Raw genomic sequence first — 27978 nt, 5'->3', positions numbered from 1 at the left:
CATTCTATCTGAAGATAAATGCAAAAAATGTCCTCAGGTGGGAATTTTAAAAAAAAAGTATCCTGCTAACTAACCCCTGATAAATGATGCAAGAAGAAACTTATACAAACCAGGCTAAGAAAGAAAAGAAAGAGAGAGAGAGAGAGAGAGAGAGAGAGAGAGAGAGAGAGAACGAACGAACGAGGATAAAACATATAACATGAAGGCCTCATAAAAGCTGAGTCCTACCTTTGATACTTCTTTGATTATCAGCAGAGAACATATCTAAAACGACTCCCATAAAGCCTGCACATCAGACATAAGAAAGTAAAATCTTGACTGCATAATTTTGTAAGACTAGCCAGGAGTGTTTCTGCCTTTCAAAGAATTTAACCAACTCAAAGTGACAGATGGGCACCATATGCTGAGGCAGGAGGAGGTGAATTAAGGGTTAGTCTTTATGTTATAACACAGAAAGAATACTAATGAACTCAGACACTAGAATAATGATCAATATATAATCTCCGTGCTGAGAAAAAGGGGAACTAAGAATGTCAAAGCACCTGGACAACCACTCTCCTATATTCAGTTAATGTGTACAGCATTATAAAGGTGCGGCAGAAACTTAAATTACTAAGAATGGAAACAATTAATCAAAAAGTGAAGACTAGTTGGGTGTTGTCCTGTGTACCAGGAGGTTGCAGGTTTGATTCCTGGTCAATGGCACATGCCCAGGTTGCAAACTCAATCCCCAGTAGGGGGCATGTGGGAGGCAGCCCATGGATGTTGTGCTCTCACACAGATGTTTCTCTCTCTCTTCATTTCTCTCTAAAAATCAATACAGTCGGCCCTCATTTATCGCGGTTAATCAGTTCAAGACTCTACCACGGTAAATGAATTTCCATGAAGTAGGATTCTTTATTTATACACAGTCATCCCTCGCCACTTCATGCTTCAACTTTCACGGTTAGAGTGAAAATAAGTGAAGACCATCATATTTCTTTTCTTTAATTTTTACTAACTGATTAATTTTAGAGACAGAGGAAAGAACGGGAAGGGCGGGGAGAAAGAGAAACATCAATTTGTTGTTCCACTCATTCATTGGTTGTTTCTTATATGTGCCTTGACTGGAAATCAAACCCACAACCTTAGTGTATTGGAATGATGCTTTAACCAAAGGAGCAAGGTTAGGGCAAGACTATTATATTTCAAGGTAACTTTTTACTGCCTAAAATCCCTTGTCTCTCTAGAATAGGCACTATATATAATTGATACATCACTTTTTTAATTGACTGAGAATTATATATACAGTAGTAGCTTTAACTAGTAAAAGTCAAATTTGGTTTACCTCAAAAATAAATTCAAAAACTTAGATTCAAAACATTTCATTTAAACTATGTAGCAGGCACTGTGCTGTCACTCATAAGATTTGTTTTTTTTTAATCCTCACCCAAGGACATTTCTCGATATTTTGTTCAGAAAGAGTGGGAAGGAGAGAGAGAGAAAGAGAAACGTCAATGTGAAAGGGACACATCAAGTGGCCGCCACCCGCACGACCCAATCAGGGCCGGGGACAAACTGCAACCGAGGTACGTGCCCTTGGCGGGAACTGAACCCAGGTCTCTCTGGACCGCAGACCAACACTCTAACCGCTGAGCCAAACCGGCCACAGCACTCATAGGATTTTGATGATCTCCTCTCCAAAGTACTAAGTTTACAAAGTCACATGTCCTAATTTATGAGGAATTTTAACATGCCTGCCTATACTTTAACTCAGTAATTGCTTTTCTATAAAATTATTCTACAAAAATAATCCAAAATACAGAAAAGGGTTTACATTCAAGTTATTTCTATGATAAAAAACTGGAAACAATCTAATGCTTAACTCCTCACCAAAATAATGTTTACATATATTAATTTTTCTCAACAAAAACCCATTCCTCACCCAGTAGTCATCTCTATAACTAGTACCACATTCTCTCAGTTGCTCAATCCATGATCCATGACATCATCCTTTACTCTTCGTTCTCTCACATCCCGCATCCAAGATATCATATTCTACTTTCAAAATATAGACCAAATACACTATTCATCTCTTTCAGTGCTACCACTGAACAGCAAGCCATCATCTGTTGCCTGTATTATTACAATAATCTCTTAACTGGTCTCCTTACTTCCACTTTACCACCACAACCACCTACCCTAAACACAGTGTATTCTTTCTATAGTAGCTATTTCCTTTTAAATCCAAAATTTTTACCATATTCTATAATGCTCCAGATACTTCCCTGAATTCTATCTCCAACCTTTGTATATTCTAGCTATACTGGCTTCCTTGCAGTTCTAAGACCACGTTAAACATGTTGCTATCTCTAGGCCTTTGCACTGCTATTCCATTTATAGGAAATGCTCTTTCCCTAGACATCTGCATGGCTCACTCCTTCATTTCTTAGGTTTTTACTTAAATGCCACTTTTTCAGATAGAACTTCCCTGAGAGCCCTAGCTAAAGTAGGATGTCCAGTCATCTTTCATCCCTTTATTCTGCCCAATTTCATCAAGATACTTATTACCCACTAATATATAGCATATATATTTGTTTACTGTCATTTCTAGCTCACAAAAGAGTAAGCTCCATGAGGACTGAGGGTTTAGTTAGCTCACCACTATATTCCCAACACACCTAGAATAATGCCTAACACACATTAAAAACAGGAAACATCTGTCAAATGCAGAGTGAATGTTAAAATTCTTAAACAATGTACAACAATTATTATTTAAGAGATGTTTCGAATAGCATAGAAAAAGCTAAGATTATAATATAAAGTGAAAAATTAGAATAAAATATCTTATACGGAGTTATCAACACAGGGGAAAAAAAAAAAAAAGATAAGCCTTGATCAGGTAGCTCAGTTGGTCAGCGTGTCATCCCAATACACAAAGGTTTTGGGTTCAATACCCAGTCAGAGCACATACAGGAATCAATCAATGAATGCATAAATAAATAGAACAACAAATCGATGTTTCTCTTTCTCTCACATCGTCTGTCTCTAAAATCAATCGATCAATAAAAATATTTCTAAAGAAAAAAAAGATAAAAGAAACCATACAAAACATGATTATAGTAGTTGCCTCTAAAAATCAATCAAGATTACAAGAAATTTTCATTTTCTTCTTTTACCTATTTTAACTTTGAAAATAATAATTCAGTGAGTGGTAAAGGTGTACTTTTATAATTAGAAAAAGTTATACTTTCAGAGTTAGGCCTAACAAAAAAAACTTAGTACTAAAAAAATATATAACCTAAGCAAACTCTGGCCCAGAAAAGGTTTGTGCCAGAAAAGAAGTAAAAGTTTGCCCTGGCCAGTTCAGCTCATCAGTTGGAGCGCTGGCCCATGGACAGAAAGGTCCCGGGTTAGGTTCCTGGTCAAGGACACACGCTTCGGTTGCGGGCTCGATCCCTGGCCCTGGTCGGGATCATGGAGGAGGCAACCAATCAATGTGAAACTCCCTCCCTCCCTTTCTCCCTTCCACTCTATCTAAAAATCAATGGAAAAATATCCTTGGGTGATTAACACCCTCCCCCCAAATTAAAGGTTATTTTTCAATATAAATTGATAACTACTAGCATAACCAGATGATTTATCATCCAAACTGAGTCCTTTTTAAGAGTTCAAAAAGTTAGGTGTTTAACTGATCTACAATAGCTGTAAAATGAGAGTTGTTTTGAGCAAACCAGAAAAAATAATCATCTTACCCTTACCTACGTGATAAAATTCTAACTCTTTAGGACAATATTGAAATCTCTAAAAACTACCTATCTCGTCCCTACTTCTGCTACAAAACCTAACATACATGCCACACTGGACTTTCATTAATCATGATTCTAAACCTTTACTTACGGAAAAGCCTTTTCTTCCCTTCCATGTCTAGAGTTCTATCCCTTCCAGCTTAGTGTCACTTCCACAAGAAAGTGACTTCTTCCTTTACCATATGATAGCAAGTTCTGATTGCTAATCAAAGGTTCTTAACCTGGGGTTATAAATGGCCTGATGCACATCTGTGAAATTCTAAAATTATATGTAAATACTAGGCATATGCTCTGTTTTGAGGAGAAAGCATTATGACAGTTTTCAAATTCTAAAAAAATCATAACCCAAAAGAATAAGAATCATTGCTTTATCATATAACCTTAAGATTACAATTATTTATTTACTCATCTCCCTCACTACACTGTGAGGTTCTCTAAAGCACCCTGTCATATTCCTAGGAATAAACAGTATAATAAACTAAAATATTTAAAAGATTTGTCTGATTCCCCAATTCTCCCTCAAATTCTCTGAGGCTCACTGTAAGACAGCAGAAATCTGCTTCTAATTTTATTACCTTCATCCTCTAACTTTTAAATCCCTTCATTTATGAATCAGAATCAATCATTTAATGTAAAAAATAAAATCTCCTCCCTTTAAAACCAATGTTCTCTTCCAAACTTTGTATATTTTTTACATGTAATCAGAGGAAAAAAAGTAAAATTTTAAGTTAAAAAAAGTAAAAAAATTTTTTTTCTTTATTGCTGTGAGAGGGAGAGGGAGAGAGAGAAACATCAATGAGAAAGAACATCAACTGGCCGCCTCCTACATGCCCCCACACAGGGAGAATCTGGCCTACAACTTGGGCATGTGCCCTGACTGGGAATCGAACTGGCGTCTTCTTGGTGCATGGGTCCGCGCTCAACCACTGAGCTACCCCAGCCAGGCAAGAAAAGTAAAAATTTTTTAATTTTAAGAAAAGATATCCAAGCCCTGGCCAGTCTGGCTCAGCAGTTAGAGTGTCAGCCATTGGACCAAAGGGTCTCAGATTTGATTCCCAGTCAAGGGCACATACCTGGGTTGTAGGTTTGATTTCCAGCCCCGGTCAGGGTCGTGCAGGAGGCAACCAATTGATATGCCTCTCTCACACATCAATGTCTATCTGTCTCTCTCTCCCCCCTGCCACCTCCCTTCCACTCTATCGAGAAAAACCAAGGGAAAGATATCCTCAGGTGAGAATTACCAAAAAAAAAAAAAGGAATAAAAAGATATTCAAAAAGAAAATTATAATTCATAGTGTCCTAAAAGAAATCACAATACGAGACCAAAGGAGGATATTTATGAAAGGAAAAAAAGAAGACAGGTATACAAGCCAATCTATCTTGACATGTTTGTTTCATCACCACTTTTTAAATTAAGATGACAGGGAAAAGGCCTATTCATCTTATTATATACATTTAATTCTATTTGGGATTTTATTGCACCTTTTGCCAAAAAATCTATCACATGCCTATCAAACAAACATTGCCTGTTTGTTTCAAATGCTCATGTGCAGAAACAGATTCGCAAAGTGACAAACAACCAGGAGGTACTCACCGTGCTGTACACTGCCGAGACAGTGGGAGTGAAGATTCGATCCTCCAGAGGCTGCTGCACAGGTCCTCTAGGAATTCTAGAAGAGTTAGTTAAGGATAAGAGAACTCAAAAATGGATTGCTTTAGCAGTAAGAAAATTACCACCACAAAATTCTGTCAAGGACCCAAGTTTTGTCACCTAGTTAGTGGGTTTATACACTTAATTCTCCACAGAAACTAGAAAACTAAGTATTTCAAATTTCCTAATGTAATTAGGTCAATCTCTTCCAAAGTGATTCCCATGAAAAACATTCCATGGAAACTCAAAACAAATAAAATTACACACATCTCCAAATGTTAGGCCTATGATGAAAATCTACCACCTTTCCTTTCTAGAGAAAGACTAAGGAAATATAAGCAGGGTATTCAGAAAGATAAGACTAATTTATCAACCTGGAAATTACTGACAAAGGCCCAGTATGTTCCACTAACTACACAAGAATAGAGAATACAATTGTTTCCTTGTGTTACTGTTTTAGCTGCTACTTTCCCTCATATATCCACCCACCATTTTTTAAAAAGGGCTCTCCAGCATAGTTTAGCTTAAAATGTTTCAGAATGTTATCAAAACAGTCTACTAAAAGACAAAAAAAAAGCTATCGTTTTATTCAGGTTCAAAAATTTTTAAATGTAGTAAGTTCTTCTACATGGTAAGGTGATATTTTTACAAACTCTTTAAGAATGACAACCAAAAGACTGGCACCAAAAGATTAACAGCAATTATCCTGCATGGTAGACTTATATAACTGTATATGTGCTTTTTCTACAATATAAATGATTTACATAATGTCAATGTATTTTTAAAAACAATGACTATATAAATGTAGTAAACCGAAAATGAAAGAGAATTCTTCCTTCACTGTAACAAATATTTACTACTTCTCACATTATGTTCCTTTCTAATTCAATCAAACGGTTTAAAAGACAAGAGTGACACCTGCAAATAACAATTTTATATGAATGACAAGTTGCAGAAATCTGAAAGAATCATTAGAAGGAAAATTCTTTATATCTAAGTAGCAACAGTTTCCTGAGGTGAGAGAGAAAAAAACAAAACAAACAAACAAAAAAATTATAAACCTATGCTTTAGTCATTTAAAATTAGTAACACTATACCAGTCCCTAGAAAGTTCTCTAAACTAGCCACCTTGGACAACAGTTCGATGCATTGCCATCATCCCCTATGCATGAAGAACTGATTTAAAATGCCACACTGAGCACTGGCCAGTTTGGCTCAGAAGTTAGAATATCCGCCCTCGGACCAATGAGTCTCGGGTTCAATTCCAGTCAAGGGTACGTACCTTGGTTGGGGTTTATCCACAGCCCTGGTCAGGTTGTGCAGGAGGCAACCAGTCAATGTGTCCCTGTCACGATGATGTTTCTGTCTCTCTCCCTCCTTTCCACTCTATCTGAAGATAAATGGAAAAATATCCTCAGGTGAGGATTAAAATATATATATATATATATTAAAAAAAAAAAAAAAATGCGACACTGAGAAAAAACAGAGCTGCCCAGTCAGTGTGGCTCAGTGGATTGAGCACTGTCCCATGGACTGAGAGGTGCCAGTTACATTCCTGGTACATCCCCAGGTTGCAGGCTCAATCCCCAGTAGAAGGCGCGCAGGAGGCAACTGATTGATGCTTCTGTCTCACATCGATGTTTCTATCTCTCTCTTTAAAAAATCAATAAAAAACATTAAAAAAAAAAAAGAAATAGCAAAGCTAAAACATGTCATTAAAAAACTGCTTCATCCAAACTATATATATGTTGGCAATGTAGAAACATAAGTTTAACAGTTTTAGGACACAAGTCCTTCATATTAGCTTGTCAGTTCTTTCAGAAAAAAGATTACTCCTGGTAGAAATAAAACTGTCTTTCAACCACAGTTCTGCATTGTAGTCACATAATAGTACAAAATATGAGGCCATTCTTTCTTCTGCAAAGCCAACTGCTATTGCTTTTTCTAGCTAAGGCTAATTCTCACTGTGTGAGAATAAGTTCTCAAATGAGTTATCAGTACTATGCCTCAAGAGATGAACCGCACCACTTAAAGGAAGGTTAGAGCCCCTGATTACTATTTGTTACTTTACTGGCAAACAATATTACTATAATTGCAAGATTTCTAAAAAGACAATCATATATTTGGTCAATAGTCCAGTTAACAAACATTCTTTCTCCTAGGCAACAGATAAATAATATTGATTTCATTTATTTCACTCTCTATAAACTACCAACAGAATAGTATGGGGATTAATACATGAACTAACTGTTTCTTTAAAGAACATCTAAATAAAAATAATTATTTTTAAATAAAAATACAGTCCTATAAAAACAGAAGTCAGAAAATCTGAATCTAAAGCATACAGCACAACGAACCAGGTTGTCTTCACTGAATCATTTAACAGTACTCGGTTAAACTGATGCTCAGCAGGATGAAGTAACTTACCCAAGTAAGTAGCCAGGTCAGGTCTCTCTGTACTCTAAAGATCAGGCTCTTTCTATTACATCAGTGTGTACAAGGGCAGAATGCTTTATACAATATGTTAAAAAAAAAGAATATCACAGGCTGATCAAAATATGGTTGTCCCTATGTATAGGACAGAACTAAATCGGTTTTTTAACAAAACTTAAAAAAATTTTTTTTTAATTTTAGAGAGAAACAGAAACATTGACGAGAAAGAACACCAATTGGCCACCTCCTGTATGCCCCACACTGGGGATTGGGCCCACAACCTGGGCATGTGCCCTGACCAGGAATCGAACCTGCAACCTCTTGGTACGTGGGTCAATGCTTAACCACTGAGCCACACCAGCTGGGCCTAAATCAGTATTTCATCTCATAAGAGTCAACAGTGTCACTCTAAAACTGGAAAGTCCCAAAGTCTTGGCCCAGCGTGAGTCATCTTCCCAATGGCAAATGACTACTCACTATTATAGACGGGGGAGGTAATGCAAGAAACCAAAGGAGCTTATTTTACAGAGCAATTTTTCTCCTTTACTTCTTAGTGGTTATAGTTGCACATTTTCATAAATATGATAAAATTGTACAATTGAATAGTATAAATTATATGGAATTTGAATTATCTATCGATTTAAAAATAACATTTAATAATCTGCAACTAGGCTAGTAATCACCCTTGCCATGAAAAAAGCCCAGATAAATCAGTATGAGATAGGCACTGCTAGGCATTTTCTCCAAAGACAGGTAAATTCAAAGAAATGACATGTATGTAAAGTTCTTAGACTACAGCATACTTCCTCCTAATTCTGCCAACTAGTAAGTTTATTACCAGCTTTCACCAACCCCTGTAACTCCAGTATACATCACTGGATGCTTATTTCTCCTTGAGCTCAGGGTAACAAGTTCTAATTTAATCAATGAGCAATGTAGTATGCATGTGAAGGGCTCCAAAACACTTTTTTTTTTTTTTATCTTCACCGGAGGATATTTTTTTCCCACTGATTTTCAGAGAGTGGAAGGGAAGGAGGGAGGGAAGGAGAGGAAAAAGAGAGAGGAGGGAGACAGAGAGAGAGAAACATCTATGTAAGAGGCACACATCAATTGGTTGCCTACCACACATGCCCCAACCAGGGCAGGGGATCAAACTTGCAGCCCAGGTATAGGCCCTTGACTGGGAATCAAACACTAGACCCTTCGGTGACAAGTCAATGCTCTAACCACTCAGCAAAACTGGCCTGGGCGTTGAGCACATTTTATTTCTAGACTGGAATACAGTAGTATACCACGTGGCACTTCTGTTAAAATTGCTGATTTATATAATTAGGAAATATAAGCAAAATAATTAATAAGATTAGACAGATGGTATGGAATAAATGAATTAAGACTCTAACTAGAAATATAAATGCAAAGAAAAGTCTAATACTACACATTCTTTTTCTAATAAAAATTAACAAGACAAAGAAATTAAATAAAATTTGAAGGTTAAAGAGAATTAAAGCACAATAGACTCTAAATTGATTATTAAACTACTCACTACATACTCTCCACATTAAATGTCAATTAGGCAGATACAATATTTCAGCAACCAAATTTCATCAGAGAAATCCAGGCTATAAGGGGATTATATAATGATCTGAATGTTTCCTACTTATACCATGAAGGAAAGAGGGAATCAGTAACTTTTTTAAGCATAGATGTTTACTGAAATCTCATGAATGAAGAACTCTCCTCAGGAGAATTTTGGATCAGTGACAATCATAACTGACCTTGGGTTTAACTCGAAGTCAGTACCTCCTCATCAACAGGTAGATTTTGACAAGTTAGAAAGCAAGTAGTGAAAGTCAAGCGAAATCTTCCTCCAGTTTGCTGAAACACTTATGGCTCCATTTACAAGTCCCAGCTGAATGTTCCTAAACTTTGCCCCACTCCACTACAAGAAAAGCTACTATCCCAATGCTCAGCATAAGCAATATTCTTAAAGTGATAGCCTCAAGTTAACCACTACCTCACTGAAAGGGAAAACGAAAGTACAAACCCACTACACAAATACTGCTTTAGAGAAGACACAGGCAACTAATTTCAGGAGATGAAAACAAATGAACGAAGAAGATTTTTTTTGGCATTGTGTCTTATTTAAGCAGACACAGTAATATCAGTCAATTTATGCCTTCTCCACTTTCTCCTCCTTTCAACATAGTTTTTGATAATAAGAAAGGAAATTGTGTAACATAAAAATAAGGGCAAAATTTCAAAACTAGACCCTATTTCACAAAGGTGCTATACAGGATTTCTCAAAAGAAACACTATTTAAAATACAGATGCTTTGGAAATAGCTATAATCACTTGAACATTGTTAGTTCTGACTCCTAAGGGATATGTCTTACAAAAATTAATTCAAAATGCATCAATGACCTCAATAGAGGCTAATACTATAAATTTTTAGAAGAGGACAAATTTGCATAACCTCAAACTTGGCAATAGATTATTAGATATGATACCTAAAGCAAGAGCAACAACAAAGATAAACTGTACTTCAACAAAATTAAAAACATTGTGCATCAAAAGATAGCATCAAGAAAGTGAAAAGACAACCCAAAGAACGGGGAAAAATATCTGCAAATCATATGTCTGATAAGGGACTTATATCTAGAATACATAAAGATCTCTTACAACTGAATAAAAAAAACACAACCTAATCTTTTAAATGGACAAAGGATCTAAACAGTCACTTCTCCAAAGAAAATATACAAATGGCCAAAAAGTGCATGAAAAGATACTCAAAATAATTAGTCACCAGGGGAATGCAAATCAAAACCACAATGAAATACCACTTCACACCCATTAGGGTAGCTAGAACAAAAGAGCCAGTATTAATGAGAATGTAGAGAAACTGAAACCCTCATACACAGCTGGTGTGTGTGTATGCAACATTATTTAAAATAGCCGAAAGGTGAAAACAATCCAATTGCCAACCAGCCAATGAATGGAAACATATACAAAATATGGTATATTGATACAATTAAATTTTAGTTGGCAATAAAAAGAAAAGAATAATACATGCTACAACATGGATAAACCTTCAAAACACACTAAGTGAAAGAAGTCAGTCACAAAAAACATACAATTTGATTTTTTCCCCCAATCCTTACCCAAACACATGCTTTTATTGATTTTTTTAACTTCACTATTTTTTAAAATGTTTTTATTGATTTTTTTTTAGAGTAAGAGGAAGGGGGAGAGAGAGGGAGAAACATCAATGTGAGAGAGAAACATTGATTGGCTGCCTCCTACATGCTCCCCACTGGGGATTGGGCCCACAACCAGGGCGTGTGCCCTGACTGGGAATTGAACTCTTGGTGCAAGGGTGGATGCACAATCACTGAGCTATACTAGCTGGGCTGATTTATTTTCTTAAGAAAGGAAGGGGGAGGAGAGAGAGAGAAAAACACCAGTGTGAAAAAGAAAAATCAATCAGTTGCCTCCCATACACACCGAGACCTGGAATCAAACCTACAATCTAGGTATGTGCCCTGATCGGGAATCAAACCCACAACCTTTTGGTGTGCATGATGATGATCCAAACAACTCAGCCACACTGGCCAGGGCTGATTCAATCTTTATGAACTGTTCAGAATGGGATATAAAGACAGAAAGATTAGTGGTTGCTTAGGAGTGAATGAACAGTGAACTGAGGACCTGAACACACAAAATATATTCAACATCACTATAATCAGAATAATGCAAATCAAAACTACAAGGAGATATCACCTCAAACATGTCAGAACTGCTATTATCAAAAAGACAACAAATAAGCATTGGGAAAATGTAGGGGAAAGGGAATAGTTATTTAGTATCGGTGGGATTGTAAATTGGTGCAGCTACTATGGAAAACAGTATGGAGGTTGCTCAAAAAATAAGTACAACCCAGCAATTCCATTTCTGGATATTTATTTGAAAAACTTGAAAATATAACTAAAAAGGATATATTTACTCCTTTGTTCATTATAGAATTATTTACAACAGCCAAGATATGGAAGCAACCTGGATGTTCATTCATAGATGAAAGGACAAATAAGATATGGTACATTTAACCCAGCCAGCATGGCTCAGTGGTTGAGCACTGACCCATGCACCAAGAGGTTGCCAATTCGATTCCCAGTCAGGGCACATGCCCAGGTTGTGGGCCCAATCCCCAGTGGGGGGCATGCAGGAGGTGGCCAGTTGATGTTCTCGCTCATCAATGTTTCTATCTCTCTCCCTCTCCCTTCCTCTCTAAAATTAATAAAGAAAAAAATTTTTTTTAAAGATATGGTACATTTATACAATGGAATAAAAAAATGAAATCTTGTCATCTGCAGCAACATAGATGGACCTAAAGAGTATTATGTTAAGTGAAGTAAGTCAGTCAGAGAAAGAAAAATACCATATGATTTCACTTATATTAGGAACCTGAAAAACAAGCCAAACAATCAAAATGAAACAGAAACAAACTTACAGATACAGAGAACAAACTCATGATTGCCAGAGGGGAGGGAAATGGGTTGGGCCAAAAAAAGGAAGGAGATTAAAAAGTACTAAATTCCATTTATGAGTCACAGAGATGTAATGTACAGCACAGGGAATAGAGTCAATAATACCATAACTTGGAAGTGGGGTACAGACTGACAATCCCCAGAAGAGGGGGTGGTGGGGGAGAGATAAACCACAGAACTTATATGCATGTATGCATGAACAATGAACATGGACAACAAAGCTGGGGACAGGGCGGGGAGGGAGAGGGAGGGAGGAATCAGTGGGGGAAAAGGAGAAACATCTAAAAAAAATAAATAAAAAAATAATAATAATAATACCATAACTATGTAAGGTTACAGATGGTTACTAGACTTATTGTGGTAACCATTTTATAAGACATATAAATGTTGAATCACTATGTTGTACACCTGAGACAAATATAATATTGTATGTCAACTAAAATTTAAAATAAATGAACAAATAAAAGGAAAATTCTCACTTCTTTGACTATTCATCAAGAGACTACTCATCTCAAGACACTTTTCTATTATCAATACAATCATAGATTGTGTAAATTTTCTTTACTTCATAACTCTGTAATAAATTATTTTCCATGTTTTCTTTCCATCTAAAACCACCACAAAGTTATGTCTGATTCATTCTGTGCATAAATAATCAATCATTTGAATGTCAACAGAGGACTTTACATTTCTACCCATTTAATTTCATCATGTTGATTCTAATTCATTTAATCTTGAAATCTAATCCGACACTTAATTTTTTCATCTAAGTTTCCAAGTAGTCTTTGAAAAGATAAGAATTTCATCTTAATTTAAATCATTGGGGAAAACATACTAAATATGTTCAAGAAAGAATACTGTGACACTCCAGGAGACATTCCTCCAATTTTTTTTTTCTTTATTGCTTTTAGAGAGAAGAAGGGAAAGGAAGACAGAAAGAGAAACATCAATGAGAGAAAACATTGACTGGACACCTCCTGCATCCCTCCACTGGGAACTGGGCCCATAACCTGGGCATATACCCTGACCAGGAATCAAACTGGTGACCTCTTGGTGCATGGGTTGACGCTCAAACACTGAGCCACACCAGCTGGGCCATTCCTCCAATTTAATAAACACACACAACTTTGAGGGCAATTGATCAAATGCCTAAAAATTCACCTTCCTTGGTTCATCATACTGTCCAAAAATGTATCATGAATACTTTGTTAAAAACAAATAATTTGACGTTTTATACAGGGATTTGCTATCAAGGTACATCCAGACTTTCAGAGTATAACTAGTAAAAAACAATTTTTTTCATTATGTTTGTGAGACTGGTTATCTGTTAAAGTTATAATTAAAAACTTATAAATGTAAATTTAACTTAGAAATAAAAGTGGAATATACTTGAGAAGATGAAGGAAATATGCAATCAAGCCCAATCAAAATGATAATTGTGAATCTCAGGCCCAGAATACAACTTTAAAAAGCTGTTAGCTTTATATGAAAAATGCCTGAAGAAAAAAGGTAAACAACATAAAGAAAATGGTTTTATTTTTTAAATGGAGGTGTTCTATCTAGTCAGGGTCAAGTAAACCCATTTAGCCTCCCCCTCTTACTCATTACAACTACAAACTCAAGACAAAATACAAAAGCAATGTTATCTACAAAAAAACAAATAATTCTGAAAAGTAAACAAAATCTAGGGATGTGGAAAGGAGTTAAACTAAGTGAAATGTCCTACATGATGGGGGAAAGGGTATCCAGCTTTTTGTTGCTGCTGAGGTTATTGTTAACTGTCTTATCTTTCTCTCTACAGGCTATTGTCCTGAAGGAGGGGCCCTGCCATAGAACTATGCAATAGAGTAGCAATGCAAACAGCTAGAACTTCAACAGAAACCCCTTCTTCCTGGCCAGAGGAAATGAAGAAAAGAGTCCTGGTGGGCCAGAGTATTGGGGAATTCCAAAGAAAAAACTGAAGGAGAAGGACCCTAATTTTTTGTATGGACCTACACAAGTCCCACCAGGTTCACCTATGAGCTGTATGTAAATGGGACAAATTCAAAGCAGCATATTAAAAGATTAAAACTGTCCCCCACCCCAGAAGCAGAGACAAAACTTGAGCCCTGAGCCTAAATAAGATTAAAACTGGACCCAGAATCTATAATACATAAAATTTTAAATGTCCAGGAGACAATCTAAAATTACTCAACCTACAAAATTAGGAAAATGCAACCAACTCTCAAGAACTGGCAAACAAATCTAACAAGGTTTACTGCCTGCTTATTCTGAAAAATACATAAAACTAGGGATTGTGGAATTCTCCAAACGATCCAGGTATAAAGCGTAACAATTACAACCCTGACCGATTTGGCTCAGCGGTTAGCGCATCGGCCTGCGGACCAGAGTCCCGGGTTCGATTCCGGCCAAAGGCACGCACCTAGGTTGCAGTTCATCCCAGGTCCCAGTGGGGTCTTGCAGGTGGCAACCAATCGATGTGTCCCTCACACATTGGTATTGGTATTTCTTTCTTTCTCTCTCTCTCTCTCTCTCTCTCTTTTTTTCTTTCTTTCTCCCCGCCCCACACCTCTCCCTATCCCTCTCACTCTGAAGATAAATGTAAAATATATCCTTGGGTGAGGATTAAAAAAAAATTTTTTTTAAAGAAAAAGTATAACAATTTACTATCTAGGACACAATAGAAAATTAGTTAACATACAAAGAACCAGGAAAATCTGACCAGTTCTTAGGAGAAAAAACAATCAATAGATGCCAACCTTGAAAGACATGTCAGAATTATCAGGCATAAACCATAAAGCAACTGTTATGATTATGCTCCAAGATGTAAAGGTATACACATTTGAACTGAATAGAAAGACAGAAATCCTCAACAGATAAATACAAACTATAAAAAAGAATCAAGTGGAAATTTTAGAACTGAACAAGATAATATCTCAAAAACAATTCACTGGGTAGTATCAATAGCAGAATAGAGATCACAGAGTAATTAGTGAATCAGAAAATAGACTTTAAAAGAAAGAAACTAATTGGTATAAATTACAAGGATAGAAAAGGCAGGTGTGTGACACACACAAAATAACACATCAAAAGAGGCAAACTTGAGAATAAAACCCTCTCACTCTAGAATTGTATACACAGGGAAACTTTTCTTTTACAATGAAGGTAAAACAAAGAAATTTTCAGGCAAACTGAGGCTAATCAATGTGCTGTCAGAAGACCACACTGTAAGAAATTCTAGAGGAAATTATTCAGGCTTCAGGAAAATTATCCTAGATCTAGATGGAAGACAATATGCAGGAGGAAAAAAAAAATGTATATATGAAAGTTAGTACTAAAAATTGTTTCTTGACCTGGCCGGTTTCGCTCAGCGGTTAGAGTGTCAGCCTGCGGTCCAGAGAGAGCCGGGTTCAGTTCCCACTAAGGGTGCGTACTTCAGTTGCAGTTTGTCCCTGGCCCTGGTTGGGTTGTGCGGGTGGCAGCCACTTGATGTGTCCCTTTCATGTCGATGTTTCTCTCTCTCTCCTCCTCCTCTCTCCCCCTCCCACTCTATCTGAACAAAAAATGAAAAAATGTCCTCCAGTGAGGGTTAAAAAATATATATATATTTCTTAAAATATATTTTAAAGTAATTGAATATTTTTTTTTTTTTTTATCCTCTCCCGAGGATATTTTTCCATTTTTTTGTACAGATAGAGTGGGAGGGAGAGAGAGGAAGGGAGAGAGAGAGAGAAACATCGACGTGAAGGGACACATCGAGTGGCTGCCACCCACACGACCAACCAGGGCCGGGGACAAACTGCAACCGAAGTACGCACCCTTAGCGGGAACCGAACCCGGGTCTCTCCGGACCGCAGGCCGACGCTCTAACTGCTGAGCCAAACTGGCCAGGGCAAGTAATTGAATATTTAAAGTAATAATAATGATGATGCATTATTGGCTTTTAAACATAGAGCATTAAAACATGACCCCAGCCCTGGCCAGTTTGGCTCAGCGGTTAGAGCATCGGCCTGCGGTCCAGAGATACCCGGGTTCGGTTCCTGCTAAGGGAATGTACCTCGGTTGCAGTTGTCCCCGGCCCTGGTTGGGTTGTGTGGGAGGCAGCCACTCGATGTGTCCCTTTCACGTTGATGTTTCTCTCTCTCGCTCTCTCTTCCTCTCTCCCCCTCCCATTCTATCTGAACAAAAAATAGAAAAATGTCCTCGGGTGAGGATTAAAAAAAAAAAAGACAAGGAAATAGAAAGGCAAGGTAGAAAACTACATGATATGAAATTTATAATGTTATAAATTATTAATGTAACCAATAGGTCAACAAACTTTTTATTAGGAGGCCAGACAGTAAAACATCTGTGCATACATGGGAACTATAGGAGCCAAGAGCCACAGGGTCTCTGTCACAACGGCTAGCCTACGCTGTTATAGTGCAAAAGCAGCTACAGACAACAGGTAAAATAAATGGGAACACATATGTTCCAATAAAACTCATGTACAAAAATAGGTAGCTGGCCAGTGGGCCATAGGTTGCCCACCCCTGATTTAATCTAATAAAAATGTTTTCCCCAACACTTTATACAAGACTGCGCACTTAAGATTATAAATGCTTGATTATACAGTAATATCTGATAACATAAACCTTAAGTTTCCAAACATTAATTAAATTCATCCATGATATAGATGGAAGAAGAGTTATAGTACTATAGAAATAAACTGATATTGAAAGGGGCAGGAGAGAATAATGGAGAACTAATCATAGTAGGATGCTGGTCATAGTTATAAGAAATGTCGAAAATCCATGCTCTGCTAATTGTGATTGTTTTGTTCTGATTAAAGAAAGCCCATTCTGACCTGGCTGGAAGCTGTATGCCCTGGGACTTTACCTCGGGAATGCTGTCCCTTCTCCTTACCTGAAAACTGCGCCCCTCCCCATCACGGAAAGACAACACTCTTAGCGTCTTAGAGGCAGTGCTCTATACAGTCCACATTCCCCAGCTCCCATTACTTCCCCATGCCTGTAATCTGTAACTGTTTTACCCACTGTAATTCCTTCTGCCCACTTTCCCAACCATTTTACCCATTGATATTCCCTTTTGCCTACTTCCCCATGTCATACCCAATATAAGAGGACTGGCTATCGAGGGAGTGCAGAGCAGATTTTTGCAGGATGACCTGGCTGCTCCCCCATAGTGCAGGCAATATTGGAATGAATGTGAATATATGATTCAATTTTGTCTCTGCTTAAATGGCTCATGTAGTGATATTCTTGAAATTGATAAAAGTTGATGCTGCCCTGAACAGTTTGCCTCAGTGGTAGAGCATCGGCCTGCAGACCCATGAGTCTCGGGTTCGACTGTGGCCAAGAGCACGTACCTCGTGCGGTTAGTCTCCAGTTCGTCCCCAGCCCTAGTCAGGGTCGTGAAGGAAGCAACCAGTCAATGTGTCCCTCTCATGGCAATGTTTCTTTCTCTCTCCTTTCTTGCCCTCTCCCTCCCTCCCACTCTATCTGAAAATAAATAGAAAGAAGATATCCTCAGGTAAGGATTAAAAAAAACCCAACTTGATGGTATTATTTGAAACAATAAGAGTGCACAGTGTTTAAACTCAGACTAGGTTCATAATAACTAAAGCAATTTCTGATATGCCAATAATCACACCTAAATGTTAATTCGGTAATAATGACACAGTGAATGATTAAGTATAATCTCAAGTAATATAATAATAAAATTAACAGAGGAAGAATGTCAGAAAAAAATTTAACATATCCTTCCATATTAAAAGAAACAGTAAGATGTATTCCATTTCCATTTTCTCTCCTATTAAACTACCTTCAATAATACTAACATTTGCCCGCAAGGTGTGGCTCAGTGGTTGAGCGTCGACCCATGCATCAAGAGGGTCGATTCCTGGTCAGGGCACATGCCTGGCTTGTGGGCCCAATCCCCAGTGGGGGGCATGCAGGAGGCGGCCAGTCAATGTTCACTCTCATCGATGTTTCTCTCTCTCCTTCTCCCTTTCTCTCTCTCTCTAAAAGTCAATCAAAGACAAAAAAAATTTTTTTAATTCTAAAAGAAAAGTATTGATAATAAAAACTATCAAATAGAAAGTTTCTCTGCAGATTTTATGTTCTTATGTAGAATGAATGTAGCCAAGATGACTTTCAATAAGTATCTAGGCCAGTGTTCATTGTCACATATATAAGTTTAAGAGAATCTTCCAAAAATATTTTTAAAACAATCAAATGTCATTCTTCAAAGATGGCAGGCTTATAAAGAGATTTTAAAATAAAATGGAGCAGTAAGATCAGAAAGATACAAATATTAGGAAAACTTAAAAAGAACAAAAAAAGCAAAGAAGAAAATGTTGTGAAATATAATATAGCACATACCAACAACCCTCTGCTTTTATCTTTCAAATTACAACGTTCTCAAGCCAAACCAGCTCATTATGACATGCATGCTATGATTAGTGTTAAATAAATATAAATCCAAGAAGAATACCTAACTCCTAGAACTTAACAGATTAATTCTTCCTTATCCACAAATAATACCCTTAGCATAAAAAAATCAAATAATATTTTTATAAAAGTAACTTCTAGTTGTTTCTGGTAAATTTTGGTACTTGACATTCAAGCACAAATAGGTATACAGAAATTCTAAACTTGCATAATGATTCAAATCAAATAATGCTACCACATTATGAATATTTAATACACAAAAGCTGCCCCACTTCTCCATCTCTCTCTCTCAGCAGTATCCCCACTGTTTACATTATGGTTCCAGACCAATACAATTGCAAGTCAAGCTAAAGTAGAGCTGGCCTCCCTCTAAACGTGATGATTGAGTAAATGAAAAATTATGAATACTTTCTAGATCTGCTAATTAAATGTAAACAAATGTCTTATAAAAATGACAATCTAGCTCTGGCTGATATTGCTCAGTGGTTAAGAGCATTACCTGTGGACCAGAGTCCTGGGTTCGATTCCAGCCAAGGGCACATACCTCAGTTGCAGTTCGTCCCCATCCCCATAGGGGTTGTGCAAGTGACAACCAAACAATGTGTCTCTCTCACATTGATGTTTCTCTCTTTCTCTCTTCCTCCCTCTCTCCCTTCAGCTCTAACTGAAGATTAATGTAAAAATATCCTTGGGTGAGGATTAAAAAAAACAAACAAACAAACAAACAATCTAGATAATGCTCAAGAGTTATTGCCTATAACTATTTAACTAAGAATGTTACATATATGGTTTCATTTATTTTAAAACAATAAAATTGCATACAATTCTAAATATATGATAGGTCTCAAAAATGTTAATTACATAATAGTAAAAGTTGAAATTCAGCTTGTACACAGCTCGGAAAATATAAAACATGAATTAAACTCTATAACCTGGTTCTCTAATAAAATTTATTCCTGCCCTGGCCAGGTGGCTCACTTGGTTGAAATATCGTTCCATACACCAAAAGGCTTCGGCTTCAATTCCCGCTCAGGGCACATACCTAGGTTTGGTGTTGGAGCCCTGGTCCTGGTGATTATGGGAGGCAATCAATCGGTGTTTCTCTCTCACATCAATGTCTCTCTCTCTCTATCCCCTCCTCCTCTGTCTCCAAAATCAAATAAAAAAATATATCCTCGCATACGGTTTTTTTTTAAAAAGTATTCCTGTTATATTTATGAAGGATTGGAAACAATTTCTACTATTGATTGGTACATAAATATATTTCATAAATTTGATGGCTTTGCAAATTTTAAATGTTTGTAAAGCTTTATTATATGATTGCATTTGCACAAAACATCTCTGAAAGAACACCTAAGAAATTGACAAAAGTGGCTTGCCTCTGAGAAGACATCTAGGGAACTGAGGGTGAGATTTACCTTTCACTGTAGACAATCTTTTGCCCTGTTTGAATTTTTTACCATTTGCAATTATCTTTTTTTAATGTGTTGTTTTTTTTTTTAATCCTCACCCAAGGATATTTTTCCATTTATCTTCAGATAGAGTGGGAGGAAGGAAGAGTGAGAGAGAGACAGAGAGACAGAAACACTGACATGAGATAGATACATCAACTGGTTGCCTCCCACATGACCCCGACCAGGGCTGGGGACCAAATTGCAACCGACGTGCATGCCCTTGACCAGAATCGAACCTGTAACTCTTTGATCCCTGGGCCAATGCTCTAATCACTGAGCCAAACCGGCCAGGGCTTAAATATGTTTTTATTGATTTTTTGAGAGAGAGAGGAAGGGAGGGAAAGATAGAAACATCGATGTGAGAGAGAAACATCAATCGGCTGCCTCCTGCACCCCCCTTACTAGGGATCAAGCCCAAAACATGGGCATGTGCCCTGATTGGGAATCAAACCAGGACATCTCAGTCTATGAGATGACGCTCAATCCACTGACCCACACCTGCTAGGTTGCAATTACCATTTTTAATACACAATTAAAAAATTGCTAAGTTAAAAGATGCTTATCAAAGGCTTAGTTAACATAAATTAAACAGAAACATAATTTTCACTTGTATAAATATGTAAAAAATGTCCATTCTGATCATTGAAAATATGCCTTGCCCCCAAAATACTATGTAAAAAATAACAAATTACTTTTTAATTCAAATTAAAGTAACTTTTGACTTCCGGTCAAGATGGCGGGGTAGGTAAACACGGTATAGTGTCCTCCCACAACCACATCAAAGTTACAATTAAACAACAGAACAACCATCATTCAAAGCCACCTGAAATCGAGCTGAATGGAAGTCCTACAACTACGGAATTAAAGCAGCAGCCACATCCAGACTGGTAGGAGGGCGGAGGGGACGGGCTGGTCCCACACCCGCGTGTGGCGGATAAAAATCAGGAGGACACCTCGGGTGGGAAGGCCCTCCCTGAGGACTAAGGGGTCCCCGTCCCACACCAGGCGCCCCGCTCAGGGTTCCAGTGCCAGGAAGAGAAGTCCCCATAACTTTTGGCTGGAAAAACCAGCAAGAACTGAGGCTGAGGGAGGCTGAGGCGCGGGAGCCCTAGGAAGCTCCTCTTTAAGGGCCCGCGCACGGACTTATTCAGATTTGCTCCCTCTAAACTCAGAGGGGGAGCAGCTTGATGGGGAGCAGCTTGAGGGGCACCAGAGACATACAGGGAAGAACTGAGCTGTTTGGCACTGGAGCAATGACTGGAGAGGGGGCTTTCTCCTGGACAAACGTGCTGTCAGAGGCCTTTGTTCCTTTGGTGAGCCCTTTCCTGGGGCAGCAGACAGCCGCCATATCTGGGACTCCAGCAACCTGGCTCACACTGGTTGCCCCGCCCTGGTGACTCCCTGAGGCCCCGCCCCACCCAACTTTCAGGCCCACCCAAGCTGTTACCAGTTGCTTAAGCAGAGGATTGGCCTGTCTTGCATCCTGCTTTAGGTTTTCCTAAATTCTTTCAAACCAGCAGCATCTGGTCTCAGCTAGCCCCATACCTCTCATTAAGTAATACATAGAAACAAACACAGGGAGGCAGCCAAAATGAGGAGACAAAGAAACAGGTCCCAAATGAAAGAACAGAACAAAACCCCAGGAAAAGAACTAAGCAAAATGGAGATAAGTAACCTAACAGATGCTGAGTTCAAAATACTGCTTATAAGGATGCTCAATGAACTTAGTGAGAACCTCAGCGAACTTAGTGAGGGCCTCAAGAGCATAAAAAAGGACCAGTCAGAAATGAAGGATGCATAATCAGAAATGAAGGAGGCACTAACTGAAATAAAGAATAATTTACACAGATTCAGTAGTAGAGTAGGTAAATCATCAATTTGGAATATAAGGAAGCAAAAAACACCCAATCAGAACAGCAAAAAGAAAAAAGAATCCAAAAAAATGAGGATAGTATAAGGAGCCTCTGGGACAACTTCAAGCGTGCCAACATTTGCATCTTGGGGGTGCCAGAAGGAGAAGAGAGAGAATAAGAAATCGAAAATCTATTTGAAACAATAATGGCAGTAACATTTCCTAACTTGGTGAAGGAAACAGACATACAAGTCCAGGAAGCACACAGAATCCCAAATAAGATGAACCCCAAGAGGCCCACACCAAGACACATCATCATCAAAATGTAAAAGGTTCAAGACAGAGAGAGAATCTTAAAAAGCAGCAAGAGAAAGGCAGCTAGGTAACTACAAGAAAGTTGCCATAAGACTGTCAGCTGATTTCTCAAAAGAAACGTTGCAGGCCAGAAGGGAGTGGCAAGAAACATTAAGAGTGATGAAAAGCAAAAACCTACAACCAAGATTACTCTATCCTGCTAAGCTGTCATTTAGAATCGATGGCCATAGTTTCCCAGACAAGGAAAAGCTAAAGGAGTTCATCACCACCAAACCATTATTATATGAAATGTTTAAGGGTCTTCTTGAAGAAAAATATAAAAAATATGAACAAATAAAATGGCAATGAATACATATCTATCAACAACTGAATTTACAAACAAAATGAACAAGCAGAACAGAAACATTCCCATAGATACAGAGAACATTTTGTTGGTTGCCAGGTGAGAGGGGGTTCGGGGGAATGGGTGAAAAAGGTGAAGGGATTAAGAAGTACAAATTGGTTGCTACACTGACAAACCTCAAAGGGAAGGGGATCGGGGGGATGGCAAGAAATAAACCAAAGAACTTATAAGCATATATGCATAACCAATGAACACAAACAACAGTGTGGGGAAAGGCAGAAGGGAGTCGGGAGTGGGAGGAGGGGGTCAATGGGGGAAAAATGAGGAATATCTGTAATACATTCAACAATAAAGACAAGTTAAAAAAATTAAAGTAACTTTTTGTATGTTTTATGTTTAAACTTTTTATGTTTATATCACATAAATCCTTTTAAAATTGATTCCATGGAAATTAGTAGAGTTGCCAGGTTTTATTTATTTATTTATTTTTTATCCTCACCCGAGGACATTTTTGCATTCATCTTCAGATAAGCAGGAGGAAGAGAGGGAGGAAGAGAGAGGGCGAAACACTGATGTGAGAGAGCCACATCGACTAGCTGCTACCCACATGACCCTAACTGGGGCTGGGGACAAATTGCAACCAAGGTACGTGCCCTCAGCAGGAACCAAACCAGGGACTCCCTGGTCTGCGGGCCAACATTCTAACCAATGAGCAAACTGGCCAGGGCGAGTTGCCAGGTTTTATATCATATATAAATAAAATATAATGTGTATGGGTGTGATCTAGAGTCATATCATTTCTGCATTTCTCTTACACACATTCAACCATGCCGTGTGGAGTGCAGAGAGAGAGATACAGGGAAACATTAACAGTGCTGACTCTTGCCATTCCACTCAAAAAAAACATATGCTCCAGAGTCAGTATGAGATTTGAGAGCGAAACTGATTAATTTCTTTGGTTCTCAAGACCTAAGTTTGACTCTGATGTTGACTAAGTATGTGTTATATAACCTGGCCTCGACATAACAGTGAATCATCCTGCGTTCTAACAGGGAAGAAACACAACCTGGCAGAAAGTTTACTGTGCTGGACTTATTGAGATACAGTATAGTGATATTTGACATGACTCCTTTAAAAAAGATTTTAAAAAGTAATATTGAGCCCTAGCCGGTTTGGCTCAGCGGTTAGAGCGTCGGCCTGCGGTCCCGAGAGGCCCGGGTTCGGTTCCCGCTAAGGGCATGTACCTCGGTTGCAGCTTGTCCCCGGCCCTGGTTGGTCGTGCAGGTGGCAGCCACTCGATGTGTTCCTTTCGCATCGATGTTTCTCTCTCTCTCTCTGTTCCTCTCTCTCCCTCCCACCACTCTACCTGAACAAAAAATGGAAAAATGTCCTCGGGTGAGGATTAAAAAAAAAAAAAAAAAAAAAAAGTAATATTGACTATGCAGCTTCAGAATCAACCAGTTCATCTGTGTACAAAACATTCCAACCACTCTCTCCTACTATTCAATTTTTAACTGTTATAATGCCACACCACCTACACTTTCTTATTAATAACCACAGCAGAGATGCATATCATTATTCTATATGTTATATCTCAAAAAACTCTAATGCATTAAACATGTTTTTTAATCGATTTTAGAGAGAGAGAGTGAGAAAAAGAGAGATAAAGACATTAATATGAAAGAGAAACATCGATCGGTTGCTTGCCATAAGTGCCCCAAACGAACCGAACCCGAAACCTGGGTATGTGCCCTGACCTGGAATCAAACCCCGCCACCTTTTTGATATATGGGATGATGTTCCAACCAACTCAGCAGCACTGTTCAGGGCTGCATTTAAAAAAATTTTCTTTTTAAATCCTACTGGCTAAAACCGGTCAACCTATACCAACTCTACTCCAAAACAGTAGCAGTACAATTATTAACTAATATTCCATCTTATGCTAGTATACAATTTTAGCCTATAAATTCATTCAATTTTCTCTCTACCACTTTTGTAATTTTTCTAGAAGCCATCCTCACCTCTTTCCCAAGGCCACAACCACCACCTCAATTCAGATCTTCATTCTCTACTTATAGTAGCGCCCTCAGTTTTCCTGACTAGAGTCTCTTCCTCTTCAATTCATACAGTACAATATCATCACATCAATCTTCCTGAACAACTCTGTGGTCACCAATGAACAATAAAAGGCTCCCCAATTGTTTTGTTTTGTTTTTGTTTTTATCCTCACCCGAGGACATTTTTCCATTTTTTGTACAGACAGAGTGGGAGGGAGAGAGAGGAAGGAGAGAGAGAGAGAAACATCGACGTGAAGGGACACATCGAGTGGCTGCCACCCGCACGACCAACCAGGGCCGGGGACAAACTGCAACCGAGGTACATGCCCTTAGCAGGAACCGAACCTGGGTCTCTCCGGACCGCAGGCCGACGCTCTAACCGCTGAGCCAAACTGGCCAGGACTCCCCAATTGTTTTTTACCTTTAAGTCCTATGATTCAATTATCACCACTAGCTGGGAACTCTTCAACTTAATATTTATTTCCCACTCCCTAAAATGAAACCTCTGCTAAATAACAAGCATCAGGTGAGTTACTGACTGATCATGCAACTCCCATGGCCTCGTATGCCTTCCTTCTTCCCTCCATTAATTTAACTTCTACCTGGATTAAACTCCTGACTTCCCTACTTTGTTATAAGAGATCACAAGTTGCTTCCTTTCCTTAGCCTGTTATCCTATTTGTCATTTGTAAAGAGTCAGGAAATAATACCTTAAAGAAATGTTATAGCCCTGGCCGGTTTGGCTCAGCGGTTAGAGCGTCGGCCTGCGGTCCAGAGACACCCGGGTTCGGTTCCTGCTACAGGCACGTACCTCGGTTGCAGTTTGTCCCCGGCCCTGTTTGGTCGTGCGGGTGGCAACCACTCAATGTGTCCCTTTCACATCGATGTTTCTCTCCCTCTCTCTCTCTCTCTCTCTCTCTCTCTCCCCCCCCCACTCTATCTGAACAAAAAAAAAAAATGAAAAATGTCCTCGGGTGAGGATAAAAAAAAAAAAAGAAATGTTATAAGGATTAAATTCAATAAATAATCCTTCTAAATAACTAAGTACACAGTAGGTGTTCAATAAATGCTATCTTTTTTATTGTTGTGGTTAACTCTCATCCGAGGACATTTTTCCATTGATCTTTAGAGTGGGAGGGAGGAAAGGCGAGAGAGAAAAAAACAGATGCTCAAGAGACACATCAAATGGTTGCCTCCCGCACTTGCAACCCAGGCACATGCCCTTGACCAGAATCAAACTCGCCCCAGTTCTCAGGTAAAAGCTCCAACCGCTGAGCCAAACTGGTTAGGGTTAATATGAGAACACTGTCCAAACACTTCCTCATTATTCCTTTATATTTTGATGTCCTTTCTTCAACTAGACAAAAAAAAATACAACTTTCTATATAAAGATGCCTGCTTGAAGATTTCACATAAACAAATTTGTTCCAAAACTAAGTAGAATCCAAAGCTGTTTATTTCTCTTTTTGTCTTGGTAAACGCTTTTCGGGTAGGGATTATTCTGCCAAAATAAGTTTTGGTCTGAATGACCAAAAGGATCACTTTCTTACGTGAAGACTAGAGAAATAAGAAAGTGGCACACAAGCCAGCTCAAGCATCTCCCAAAAGAGTACAGGTATTACTTCAAACATCAAATCAATGTACCTAAATCCTAAATACCATGCCTCTTTTCCAGCCAGCCTACCCAGCTACAATAACCACAGATCACAGATCAGTGAAGATTCACAGTGAGTCAAGAGAGGTATCAACACCCAGACCACCCAGGTTCAGAAGAGAAAGATTCTGCAGATAACCAGGAAAAAGGGAATAGAAAAAAAAAGAACTGGGCAGAAAAATCAGTGTGGATTCTCCCATTTTTTCCTACCCACTCATGCAGGTTGCTTGGAAAAAAGCAGATAGAATGGAAAGAGAACAACCACTTTTAGAAAAACTAAGACCTCATTTTGAATACTGATCCATCTACTTTTTAAGTAGGAAAATCACGTCATGTCTCCAAACTTCAATTTCCTCATAAATGGTAACAGACAGAATTATTATAGAGATTAGGTAAGATATACACTTTCTAAAACATACTTGACACTTAAATGATATTGTTTCTGTCCTCGTCTTTGACATCCATACTATACTTAGGAAAGAAAAAAAAGAGAGAAAGAAAAACTTTATGTAAGAAAGAACATAATATATGAAGATATATATATAAATAATCTTAGACACAACTGTTAATTTTAATTGACATTAAATCTAAGAGAAATGCAAGCCATTTTGACAAACCCTTTATGTCATCAAGAATGTGAACTCTGGCCCGGCTGATTTGGCTCAGCAGTTGGAGCATCTGCCTACGCTCCAGAGAGATCCGGGTTAGGTTCCCGCTGGGGGCATGTACATTGACTGCAGTTTGTCTCAGGCCCTGGTTGGGTCGTGTAGGAGGCAGCCACTCGATGTGTCCCTTTCACGTTGATGTTTCTCTCTCTCTCCCTTCCACTCTATCTGAACAAAAGATGGGAAAATGTCCTCAGGTGAGGATAAAAAAAGGAAGGTGAACTCCAGCCTGAATGGTGTGGGTCAGTGTCTGAGCATCAACCCATGCACCAAGAGGTCGCTGTTTCGATTCCCAGTCAGGGCACAGGCCCAGGATGTGGACCCAATCCCCAGTGGGGGGCATGTAGGAGGCAGCCAATCGATGTGCTCTCTCATCGATGCCTCTATCTCTCTCCCTCCCTCTCTAAAATCAGTAAAGAAAAAATGTTTAAAAGAATGTGAACTCTGGCAGTGGCAGGTGTAGCTCTGTTGGTTGAGCAAGACACCAAGAGGTCGCCAGTTCAATTCTGAGTCAGGGCACATGCCTGAGTTTCTAGCTCAATCCCCAGTAGGGGGCATGCAAGAGGCAACCAATTGATATTGCTCACATAGACATTTCTCTCCCTCTTCCTCTCTCTCTAAAATCACCAAACCATACATATAAAACAAGAATATGAACTGTAATATCAAGATGCCAGATTCAAATCCTGGCACCACCACTTACTAGTTGTATGATCTTGGGCAAGTGAGCTAAGCTTTTTAAGACACAATTTTCTGATCTGTAAATGGAATTG

The 27978-nt window shown here is 38.4% G+C and overlaps 1 protein-coding gene across 5 annotated transcripts in view; it reads right to left on the bottom strand.

Moving 5' to 3' along the window:
• Nucleotides 1–27978, bottom strand: part of EIF4G3 (eukaryotic translation initiation factor 4 gamma 3) — a 319284-nt gene that overhangs the window by 227569 nt on the left and 63737 nt on the right. For 4 of the 5 annotated variants that reach the window (XM_036256518.1, XM_036256520.1, XM_036256521.1 and 1 more), the window contains exon 2: nucleotides 5383–5458. In XM_036256518.1, coding sequence (XP_036112411.1) covers nucleotides 5383–5458 — 76 coding nt within the window. Of the gene's footprint in view, nucleotides 1–228; nucleotides 246–5382; nucleotides 5459–27978 lie in introns of those variants that run through there. The other variant, XM_036256523.1, reaches the window with a different exon arrangement.

This window comes from Molossus molossus, unplaced genomic scaffold (genome assembly GCF_014108415.1).
Source record: "Molossus molossus isolate mMolMol1 unplaced genomic scaffold, mMolMol1.p scaffold_m16_p_12, whole genome shotgun sequence".
NCBI lineage: Eukaryota > Metazoa > Chordata > Mammalia > Chiroptera > Molossidae > Molossus > Molossus molossus.
This window is presented reverse-complemented; position numbering and strand designations above follow the sequence as displayed.